This window comes from Erythrolamprus reginae, chromosome 2, assembly GCF_031021105.1.
Source record: "Erythrolamprus reginae isolate rEryReg1 chromosome 2, rEryReg1.hap1, whole genome shotgun sequence".
Taxonomy (NCBI): Eukaryota; Metazoa; Chordata; class Lepidosauria; order Squamata; family Dipsadidae; genus Erythrolamprus; species Erythrolamprus reginae.
The window spans coordinates 139,682,897-139,695,141 of NC_091951.1; the positions used below are offsets into that span (position 1 = coordinate 139,682,897).

The window sequence follows — 12,245 nt, forward strand, 5'->3', positions numbered from 1 at the left end:
AGATAGATAGATAAATGAGTAGATAAAGTTCCATGCATCTTGGTGTGTAGTCATGTTGGCTCCATGACCATGGAAATATCTTTTATTAAAAGAAATTAATAATAAAACAAAACCATCTCTCTCTCTCTCTCTTAGTGGCTCCTTCCACTAAGAAACAAAGATGAGTACTGCCCCCTGGAGTTGGAAACAACTGGATAGGTGAAACTTTACCTTTATGTGGATGTACTAACTTAATTGGCTTTTTTAAAAATTGGTTTCAGTAATTTGCACTCCTGTACCCTAGCTGGTCTTTCAGTATATACTGATGGAAATTTAATAATAAAGCACAAACTATATCCAATAGTTACTTTCTGTGACTATAATTTTGTTCTGCAATATTGAAAGCCCAAGGATCTAATAGATCTACCTTTACTTTATCTTTTGGTGCTTAACCATAAGTCAGCTGATTAGATGCAGCAAAATACCATTAAATCAATATCAAATATTACTTTTTATTTGAATGTCTTTTTATGTTCTGGCATTCACTGAAATACAATGTCCTTCAATATATTTCTCAGAGTAGTAATAGTATTTTTAAATATATGTCTTGTAATAGTAGTAGTACTGGTAGATTTTGCCTCCCTTATACTTCAATTACACTCCAAATGAGCACAGTTACTGAATTGGGGTTGCCAAACAATTCTCTTGCTTTTTGGACATTTTTGTTTCAGTGATCATATAATTAGCTCTAAAAGCGTAGTTTGTTAAAGACTGTCAATAATTTACTCCCTTTGCAGATGTTAGTCAAAGTTTTGGAATCTAGATTTTTCTGGGCAGTCATATTCAATGAATTTGTTTTCTGGAGCCCTATTTAAATGTATTGTTCCATCCAAACTTTAGTTACAATCAACACTAGTCTTTAAGGTGCTAAATTGCTCTTTTGCTGCAAAAGACACAAATGAATTTCACTTTCTCAGTCTGTGCAATCCACCCTACCAGGGGATTCTTCCTTGTACTTCTTTCCAGGGTTTCGCTTGGAAACAGAAGCTCTAATGGCTCGTTCCTATTCTGTTTCTTCTGGAGAAGAACAACCATGTCCTACGGTTTTGTGTTTGCAATTGACAAATAAGACAATTTCACAGTTTTATACAGCAGAATAATGTAAATAGGAACTGGGCATGGCTAATTTAATGAAAAGAAGGTCCAGGGGGCACATGATAGCAATGTTCCAGTATCTCAGGGGTTGCCACAAAGAAGGAGGCAACCGATACACCAAAGCACCTGAGGATAGAACAAGAAGCAATCGGTGGAAACTAAACAAGGAGAGAAGTAACTTAGAACTAAGGAGAAATTTCCTGTCAGTCAGAAGGTTGACCAGTGGAACAGCTTGCCTCCAGAAGTTGTAAATGCCCCAACACTGGAAGTTTTTAAGCAGATGTTGGATAACCATCTGTCTGAAGTAATGTAGGATTTCCTGCCTAAGCAGGGGTTGGACTAGAAGACCTCCAAGGTCCCTTCCAACTCTGTTGTTGTTATTATTAAATTTGAAGTACTGCTCGGGCTACAATGCAACAGGGCCCTTCTAGAATGCAAGAAGGGCTATAATAACTGATTAGCTGAACTCGAGGACAAGACAGTTAATTTAATAAATCGGTTTGGCAAGCTGGATGCCACCCCATCTTTCAATTCGAACTCTGCACATTTTCTAAGGCGACGCACGAAAATGAGTGGCCGCTCTGAAATGCTTTGCCGTCTCTATGGTCCTACGCAATCGCACGAAGACGAGCCGCCGCTCTGAAATGCTTTATACCCTCTCTATGGTCCTACGCAAACAAACGTCGGAAACGTAGGAAGTTGAAATCGGAAAGCTCACCTCCACTCCGAAGTCTCTAAGATCACATTCTGTCCTGTGATTGGCGGCCGGGTGGGGGGTGGGGATTGGGGATGGGGGGGAGACGAGAGGAGAACGCTTTACTCTGAAGTAGGATTGGTCTCGACTTCGGTCACGTGGGGAGGTCGGCGAGGAAGCGCATGCCGGTCTTTGGGCTGGATGCGGCGCCCTTCGCTCTCCAGCTACATGTGGAAGCATCTGCTGGGAGTGACGGCCAGAGCCATGTCTGGAGTGGGAGCCCGTCTTCAGCGCCCCCTCAAGGACCCGCTGCGGCACCTTCGCACGCGGGAGAAGCGCCACGGGGCCATAGACTGCAAGGGCCCCAACACCGTTTACGTGCAGGTGGTGGCGGGAGGATCGCGGGACATGGGAGCGGCTGTCTACGTCTTCTCCGAGTACAACCGGTTAGTCTCCGCCTGGATGCCCGCCCTCTCTTCCCGCTTCCCTCAGGGCAGGTGCAAGGAGGCGTCGAAATTTCCTCCTTGCTGTTCACTGTGGTACAGAGAGTCCTCGACTTACGACGGCTCGCTTAGGGACCTTTCAAAGTTACAGCAGCACTGGAAAACAGTTGACTCAACGACCTCTTTCTCAGGAGTTAACGACCTTTGCAGCATCCCCACCCGGGATCAAAATTCAGACCCTTCGCAACTGCTTCATATTCATGACCATTGCAGTGTCCAAGAGTCATGTGGTCACTTTTTGCGACCTGACAAGCAAAAGTCCATGGGCTAACCAGATTCAGGATCGGGAGCATCACCTGGTGCATCTGTGTATGTTAACAGCCATGTTAATAACTTATCGGCTGCAATGATTCGCTTTACAACTGTGGCAAGAAAGGTCGTAAAATTAAACCTATTTAAGAAATGTCTCACTTAACAACAGAAATTTGGGCTCAATGGTGGTCCTAAGTCGAGGACCACCTACAGCCTTCATTCTGTTAATGACGGTGTAATAATCTGCAGGACTAATTATCTTTTTGCTAGGAGGCGTATCCTTGTGCATGTGTGTGAGAATAGGGTTGTTTCCATGATGGAAGAAAACTCACAGTTGGCATTAAATATATCTTTGAAAAACTTACTTTATCATGTCATATTTTATGTATTTATTTGTATCCCACCTTTATTGTTTTTGCAAAAACCTCGAGGTGGTGAACACATCCAATACACCTTTGCCTTCCTATTTTCCCCACAACAACAACCCTGTGAGGTGAATTGGACTAGAGGGACTGACCGGTGCAAGATCACCCAGGTGGCTTTCATGGCTATGGGGGACTTGAACCCAAGGTCCCCTGCTTTATGTTGAAGGACAAAGCAGCTTGTCGGGGGAAAAGGTTGGAGGATTAGACCTTAGTCACTCAAAGAGAGTGAGTACAGGTTGGCTGATTTTTTTCCAGGATAAACATAAGTGCTTACTCATCCTTCCTTTGAATGATATGATGACTGGACTAGTTTGCTCCTGTTCTCACCGTCTGTTCGTTCAGAGAGGATGAAATGGCTGCTTCTTTGGTAACTAGGTTTATATCTGTGCTGCTTAAAGACAGAAGGAAATACCCTAAGAAGTCATACACTGATGTTTTCTCTCTAGGCAGTATTCCTTGCTTTGGTTCCTGAGCTGGTATAAGAGAATGAGATAGGAGCAGCTCCTAATGGTTCCTCCTTGTTCAGTCTCCTCTTTATCTGCTTCCTGAACTGGCCAACTTTAACAGAAGTGCCAATGCTTACTTATTTTTTCTCAACTATGTTTTGAAGAGAATTCAAAATAAGAGATAGCTATTTCAGGTGTTATTTTTCTCTTTGCCAAATGCACTTTCTCCTCCCTAAACTATAGAGCAACTTTAAGTATTTTTCACCAATACATATTTAGTGTCACTTCTAATTAAGTCTTTGTTAATTTGAACCATAATCCCACGATTACTAGACAGAGTCCTCCCAAGAAGGTGAATATTGTAGAGAAAAATCAAACATAACTATCTTACATTTTTCTTTTAACATTTTTAATTGTTTACTCTGTTCAGCAACAGTAGAAGTTGGTATATGGTTGAGGTTTCCCAACATTTTAACAACTATGTCCCTGATACACTACAGGGAGAAATCTATGCTAGTCCTAAAATGGCACAAAATCATTTCTCTTCCATGGATTTATAAAACAAAGCAACCCTTTTCCTTTTTTTGTTAAACCTATACCAACTGTGTTTTAGTGGTTTCAGATGCTCTCACTGTCCTATTAGAGATAGGGTTATTATAATTCTAATTATTCTTCTGTTTCAGATATCTTTTTAATTGTGGAGAAGGAATACAGCGCCTTATGCAAGAACACAAGTAAGAGAACCAAAAATAGAATAAATATCTTGAGGTGTGTCAAATATTTTCAAATCATTTGTTGATGTGCACAGTACACACAGTTGGAGTGGGAAAGAGAACCAAGGCAACAAAGTGGAGTGCCTCAAAGGTGTGGTGGTTAACCGGGATCAAAATAGGAGAGGAAATAGGAATGTCACCTTGAAATATTATATGGTTGCAGGTACCATCTTCAGCTTCTGTTATTAAATCCCAGTAAGGCTGTTGTGAATTATAGTCAGTGCTGTTTCAATGTGTGGAAGAATTAAAAAGTGCCCCAGTTGATGCTTTAATTCAGAAAGCACACAGGACTAATTTTAGTTGGCAGGGAGAAAAAAGGCATATAAAGTCCATTCTTTAATACCATGAATCATGGTATCATTCTGGGCCACCTCCAGGGATTGGGGAGGGACCCACAGTATTGTTCTGTTTCCCCTCTTTTTTCCAGGGTTACTTTTTGGGGATTCAAATATCTACATGAAGCTGCTGGATAAGCTGATCTATTCATTGCCATGGAGTGAAATATTATAATTACACTGATTATTATATATCTCTACCGCTGGCAAATCAAGCATGCTACTGATGTCCTGTCTTTGTTCCTGAAGGCTGTAGGAATATGGATAGGGAACAATAGGATTCACTTGAATCCTGGTAAGATTGAATGGCTCCGGGTTTTGGAGCCTTCTCATTCCGAGACTGAACCATCTTCCATATGAATGGGATTGCTGTGCTCTAGTCAGATCAGGTATGCAACTTGAGAGTGTCCTCTTGGACTTGTGACTCCTGCTTAAAGAGCATGTGGCAATTATGCCTTAGAGCAGTATTTTTCAACCAGTGTGCCGCGACACACTAGTGTGCCGTGAGACATGGTCAGGTGTGCCGCGAAGCTCAGAGAGAGAAAGAAAACAAGAGAGAGATAAAGAAAGAGAGAGAGAAAGAGAGAGAGAGAAAGAGAAAGAAAGAAAACGAGAGAGAGAGAAAGAAAGCAAGAGAGAGAGAGAGAGAAAGAAAGCAAGAGAGAAAGAACAAGAGAGAAAAAGAAAGCAAAGAGAGAGCAAGAGAGAGAGCAAGAAAGCAAGAGAGAGAGAGAAAGAGGGAGGGAAGGTGGGAGAGAGAAAGACAGAGGGAGGTAGGGAGAAAGAGCAAAAAAGAGAGGAAGGAAGGGAGAGAGAAAGAAAGAGATGGAGAGAGAGAAAAATTTTCTCCAAACTTTTTTTAGGGCCCCCCCCCCATTCAATATGCCCCAGGGTTTTGTAAATGTAAAAAATGTGCCGTGGCTCAAAAAAGTTTGAAAATCACTGCCTTAGAGGACTTTAAAAATTGTGCATCAGTGTTGCTCATTCCTAGATCAGGACGCTCTGCTCATAATAGCTCATGCCTTGGTCTCCTCCCTGGTGTATTATTGGAATGCTCTCTACATGGGTCTGCCCTTGAAAAGTATCTTGAAGGTTGAGCTGGTGCAAAATGCGGTGGCATGGGCACTTGGGCAGGTTCATTGCCCCTAAAATGGCACACTTGCACCTCTATTCATCGAGCTTCATTAACTATTAGTTTGCTTCCAGGTTCAAATCAAGGTACTTCCCCCTCCTCCCGTTCATTTAAGATTTAAGATTTAATTGGATTTGTATGCCGCCCCTCTCCAAGGACTTTAAAGCTGTTAATGGTATGAGAGCAATTTTTTCATAAACAATATGAAATGTAACAAGTATTACTTTTAGAGTAATTTGTAATTAGGGTTTATATGACTTTATTATACTCATAGAAACTTAGAAGATGTACTCCACCCAGAATCACATTTCTGTGAGATGTGTGGCATATAAATGAAATAAATAATTAAAATAAAAATAAATAAATCCTGTGCTGATTTTGAAATTTGTTCTTTGAACTTTCATTTCCTAAAATAGAAACACGGAGTTTTGTGGTTACTTATTACAGAATTTGGTTTTATTTTAATGTGTAACCTAAAGTTGCTTGGACAATTGAAGAGACTTATAAATGGAATGAATTAATGAACATATCAATCAGTAAAAGAGGCATTGAGGATGATATTGGATGTGATGATGGACAGAAGCATGCAAAGTATTATTTCAGTAAATTCCATTAAAAGTATTGTCTTTATTGCAGATTAAAGGTGGCTCATTTAGACAATATCTTCCTGACTAGGATGAATTGGGCAAATGTTGGTGGCTTGTCTGGTGAGTTCAGTAGATAAATATATTCTATATTCAAAATTGTGCTACCTCCTTTGCCTCATGCTTTCCTTTTTCAGTTTATATATATTTTTAAAAAGCAATTATCAGGAATGCACTGAAAGAAGGGAGAGGATTACTAACACAGCAACTACCAGGAAAATGGATTATACTAGGGATATTACAAAAGATGTTTGAGAAATTGGGAAATAATATTCTAAAATCAGTGACAACTGCATGGCTTAATTTGTTAAGGAAAATTTGACCAAAAGAATTGCAAATATGGAAGAGAAAATTGGAATAATCTGCAGTACACATAATTGGAGAAGTTAAAAATTGAGGAAAAAATTGATTTCCCAGAAAATATGATGAAAATAGTAAGCAGAGAAATGAATGGTCCTGGATGTGACATAGTTGGTATAAGAAAGGAAGAAATTAATCAGAGACAGATTAATTTTGGAACAACCTGTGGAAGGCATTGAGTAAAGAGCTGCCAGCGTTTTAACACAATGTACAGAATGAGAAAAAGATGTAGATACAGAAATGAATAGAATGCACAAAAGCAATACAACATACTGGTATTTAAATATGAAAAATGTTTGTCAGGAAAATGACAAAGAGATCAAGTTATACAACAGTACTTCAGCACCAAGTTAATTTTATCCAAAGAAACACCAACCTTAAAGATTCTTGCAAGGGAAAAAAAGAAAAGAAAATCAGCTTGTTTGAACAGAAGTAAAATAATACTGTCATAAAAGATTAAAAATCCTTCATGGACTTTTTGCGGAAAATGATTTTGATTGGTTTTGATTTTGTTAATTACAAGGATATAAAACTTTCCTGAAGGCCAGTAAAATTGGAAACAATCTAAGCTCCAGGAGAACCGTGTTATAATATAATGTAATATAATGTAATATAATATGTAATGTAATTAATATAATTAATATAATATATTATAATATAATATAATTAATACAATACAATAATATAATATAATATTAATATTATATAATAGATATTGATATCTATGAACTATATGTTTAATTTATCAATATAAACTACTGTAAAACTACATGTAGTTCTCGACCTATAACCATTTGATCAGTGATCATTCAAATTTATGATGGTGCTGGGCCAATAGTGGTTAGATTAATCTTTAAAATTGCAACCCTCCCAACACCCCAAAGGTTACATTATCATGATCTAGGTCTGTGATGGGGAACCTATGTCAAGCATGCCACAGGTGTCCTGTGGAGCCATATTAGAGGGCATGCGAGGCGTTGCCCTATGTCAGCTCCAGCGTACATGCATGTGCTAGCCAGCTGATTTTCGACCCTGGGGAGTACAAAAAACCACCAAACAGGCAAACTGGAAGTTTGGAAAAATGAACTTTTGGCTTGCCCATTGTGTTGTTTTTTGCACTCTGGAAGTTTCAGGGAAGCTTGCCTGAAGGGTCCAGTGTGAGAAAAAGAGAACAATGGGCAAACCGGAAATCTGTTTTTCCAAAGTTCTGATTTGGCCGTTTGGCCATTTTTTCACCATCCCAGGCTTCAGTGAGCCCTGTGCGCATGAGTGGGGATGGAGAGTTGTACGCATGCAGAGGGGCAGCACAGGGGGGTGGGTGCATGCGTGTGGGTGAAGGCAATGGATGTGGGCACATGCGTGAATGCTAGCACACACCCACACCCCTTTTTGGCATGTGAACCAAAAAATGTCCACCATCACTGATCTAGGTGCTTGGCAATCTAGTGGCGCTTACAACCAATTGCCAAGCACCTTGTGATTATAGGATTTCCATTTTCAACCTTCCCTTGCTGCTTAGAGAACATCAATGGGGAAGCCAGCAGGAAAGGTTTCAAGTCTTGGGGTAAGCCTCCCTTGCTTGGGGCACCTTCTCCCAGCCTCTCACACACCTCTGCACTCTCTTCCCTGATCAATGAACCTCGTACATCCTCCCAGCCTCTCTCCAAATTACCATGCCTCTCATACACCCCTTCACCTTTGTCCATCCACCATTGTGCTTCCCCTTGCTGCGTCCCCCACCTGGCACTTACCACCTTCTAAGCCTGGAATTAGAAACTTCCTGCTGGCTTTTCCACTGGCCTTGAGTGTCAGCAGGAAGTTGTCTCATCTAACCATCCCATTAATGGTGACAATTGGAACTGCAAGTATTGTTGTCACTAAATGATACAGTCAACCATAATCTTTTTCTTTCTATGTTGCTTATGGCAGGAATCTTTTTTCAAAGGTTTTCTGCAATTTTATCTAAAGTAAATTGTAACACACTATTTATCCTTTCATCCAGGAATGATTCTTACCTTAAAAGAAACAAGAGTCCCCAAATGTATTCTTTCTGGACCACCACAACTGGTGAGTTGTGTTGTTCTCGTTCTCTCTCTCTCCCTCTCCCTCCTCTCTCTGTCTCTCTCTCTGTCTCTCTCTCTCAGCAGTGATTATGTTTTAAGATTAATAGCATTAAGAATTAAGTATGTAATAAGACAGTGCATGCATCAACAACAACATACTGTATATGACATATTTTGAATGCTTAAAAGTATAATAAAATATAAAAAGTGTTTTATCCTATTAGCCAAACCTCATAATATGTAAGAGTAATCAATGTTACTAATTTTCTAGGAAATAATAGTTGTTGTTCTTATTGTGTATATTTCAGCAAAAATATTTAGAAGCAATCAGAATATTTGCTGGTTCAATGAAAGGAATGGAGATAGGTAAGTGCTATCTTTCAAATTGTATTTCAAATTCTCAGTTGCTGGCGGTGTGCTGTTTTGCACACTGGCTCTATGGCAGACTGATCAAGAAAAGAGAATTGCTCTACCTCTTTTCATGTTTTTCCTTGATTTCATGCTGTGCTGCCAGTTTTTAAGGTTACTGGTTACAACTTTTCTTTAAAAGCCATCTTAAAGCTTGAAATATAAGAATTATATTTCAATTATATTTCAATTATATATAAGAATTCAAAAATGTGTTTGATGTACAATAGACCTAAACATAATTACAATTTTATATAAAGCAGTAGCTCAGATAACTTAACATTCATTTTCCATCTATGTTGTTATTAGTTGTGCAGTCTTTTTTGGCTCCAGAATATGAAGATGAAACAATGATAGTGCAACAGGTCCCTCTGGTAGGTGAGTAAGGTATCCTAATTTTAAATTGGTGTATAGAACACACTAAATTCCGTCCTTTAGAGATCTAACAATTCTGTCACTTCTGATTCTGAAATATTGGGGTATAGCAATAAGGAACTTGTGGTTGATTATGAGACAGAGAGCCTGTCCTAGTTTTGCTGTAATTTTGCTGTTCCGTAACTTTAACCCATTGTCTCATAACTTTCTTTTTCTGGTGGTTGGTGGCTTTTATACTGGAGAACAATATACAGTAGTCCCTCACCTATCGCTGGTGTTACGTTCCAGACCTGGCCGCAATAGGTGAAATCCGCGATGGGGAATTTATCGACTGATAGTACTTATTTAAGTATTTATATTGTAATTGTTTGGTAAGTTTTCATTGTTTTAAGTGTTTATAAACCCTTCCCACACAGTATTTATTTTAGATACAGTATTTAAATACAGTATTTACAATTTTAGATATATTTTTTTTGGAAAAACCTGCCGATCGAGTTCGGCGGGCTGTTTAAATCTGCCGATCGACTTCCTCAGCAACCCGCGATGAAGTGAAGCCGCAGTAGGTGAAGCGCGGTATAGCGAGGGACTACTGTACACTAAAATCTATTGATTGATTGAACTTATGCAGCTGCTCATCTCACTTGCATATGACTCTGGGCAGCATACACAATTAAATCACAACATTTAATCATTATAATCAACTTAAATGCTTAAACACTACAGTTAAAAAACACAATAACAAAAAAGGATAGTGCAGTATAAACTTATACACGGTGCAGCCATTTTAGTGGCTGCACACTCCCATGGGATTCGCAAGCTTTAAGGGCCTTTCAGAAGGCCAGCAAGGATGGGGAAAACCTCAGATCAAGGGAATGTTATTCTAGGGGGTGGGTGCCATGGCAGAAAAAACTGTATTTCTGGGTCCTGGCAAATGAAGCTCCTGGGCCAATGGGTCCTGCAGCATTTCCTTTTTGCCACACCTGATGGGATAGGTTCATGTAACTGGTGAGAAGTAGTCCCTCAAATAATCTGGTCCCATGCTTTAAAATCATAACCGGCACCTTGAATTGGACCTGGAAGCATCGTGGCAACCAGTGCTGCTTTCAAGCAGAGGTGTAAAATATATACTTCTTGAAGCATGTAACTACTTGAACCGAATTCACAGTTTACAGATATCATACCATGTTTCCCCAAAAACAAGTCTTATATTTTTTGACCCCCGAAATATGGCCTTGGGCTTATTATCGGGGTCTGTGTGTCTTATTATTTTTGGGGTACAGGAGGCCGACCAGGCTGCGAGATGTGCATCTTACCTGAGTCTGGCAGTTCTGTGGCATCTCAGCCAGTCTGCGGTGAGAAACACCTCCAAAGTTCAGAAAAACTTCTCGCTCCGAGAAGCTGTTAATTTCTCACCCTCATGAGACGTTTTTCTGTACTTTGAAGGTGTTTCTCACTGCAGACTGGCTGAGAGATGGCACGGAGCTGCCAGACTCACATAAGATGCACATCTCGTGGTGGGGTGCAATTTGGGGGTGGCAGGGTGGGTGGGGGATGGGCCGGGCCTCTAGATACACATCTTGAGGACCAATATCCTCCACCCCTACCCAATGGCAACAGCAACCTGGCTGCTTCCCTTCCCCACCATCTCTTTATCGAGAAGGGTGGCAGGTGGGGAGGGGACAAGCAAGATGTACATCATATGGACCTGAGACTTGCAGCCCTGTCATGTTCCTTGTTGCTGTGTCCAGGGAAGCACAGACAGGTTTTTTTTTTTTAACAACGTTTTTTACTTCACAACAAAAAGTAGATTGTGAGGCACGTCACTGATCTGTTGCTCATGCTGTCATGGCAAGGAGTGTATTACAAGAGAGGCAGGCCAATGATGTGCCTTGTGCCCATGTGCCATGGATCACAAGGCATGTTGCTGGCCTGCTTCTCATTTTGCCAAGGAGTGAGGCTGCTGCTCTTTTTCCACAGTTGCTCTATTCCGTTCTTTTTCCTTTTTTAAAAAAATATTTTTTTATTTACAAGACTATATACAAAAAACATAACAACATATAAACATCAATAGACAATATACAATAACAACGGAAAATACATTTAAAAGGTTGGACTGGTGAATGGCAGATCTATGATAATAAGTTGTGCTATGAATATTCTCAATATCCCGATATAGTATAGTTAAATAATTACATTGTATATAAATAAGAGATAAAGTTGAGTATGAAATAGCAGAAAAATTTTAAATAGATAGGTTGGTTTTCGTATATATCTTTTTTCAATCTTTTACTAAAATAAAATAAACACCAGACTGTTATTTTGTATACATACAATTACAATTGTTCTTTTTCCTTGTTAACATTAGTTGGGTGTGTTGCATTACACTGTTATATAAGCTGTATACTCACTCCCTTACATTGTAGCCAAGTGTCATTTCATCAATGTTGTCACATGAAAAGATATACAGTACTGAAATATTTACAAAATGTGATGGGGTGTACTCACTTCTGTGACATACTGTTTCATACAAAACCATAAAAATGGTTTGTATGTTTTGGGCTCATTTTTGGACAGTGTTGTGTCAATAGAGGCAATTGTGGCCTAATTAATGAAAAGCAGTTCTGTACTATATATGAATGTAGTCAATGTCTGCAAAACAAAGAGATGTACATATTCTAACATTATTCTTGTCCCTTTTCTC

General features: G+C 39.6%; 1 protein-coding gene across 2 annotated transcripts in view; it reads left to right on the top strand.

The window, feature by feature from the left end:
• The window catches only part of ELAC2 (elaC ribonuclease Z 2), a 46,912-nt gene that overhangs the window by 9,159 nt on the left and 25,508 nt on the right, over nt 1-12,245 (top strand). The window contains exons 1-6 of one of the 2 annotated variants that reach the window (XM_070739676.1): nt 1,807-2,274; nt 4,138-4,188; nt 6,331-6,401; nt 8,701-8,765; nt 9,070-9,127; nt 9,479-9,547. In XM_070739676.1, the coding sequence (XP_070595777.1) occupies nt 2,030-2,274; nt 4,138-4,188; nt 6,331-6,401; nt 8,701-8,765; nt 9,070-9,127; nt 9,479-9,547 (559 nt within the window). In that variant the 5' untranslated portion in view covers nt 1,807-2,029. Of the gene's footprint in view, nt 1-1,806; nt 2,275-4,137; nt 4,189-6,330; nt 6,402-8,700; nt 8,766-9,069; nt 9,128-9,478; nt 9,548-12,245 lie in introns of those variants that run through there. The other variant, XM_070739677.1, reaches the window with a different exon arrangement.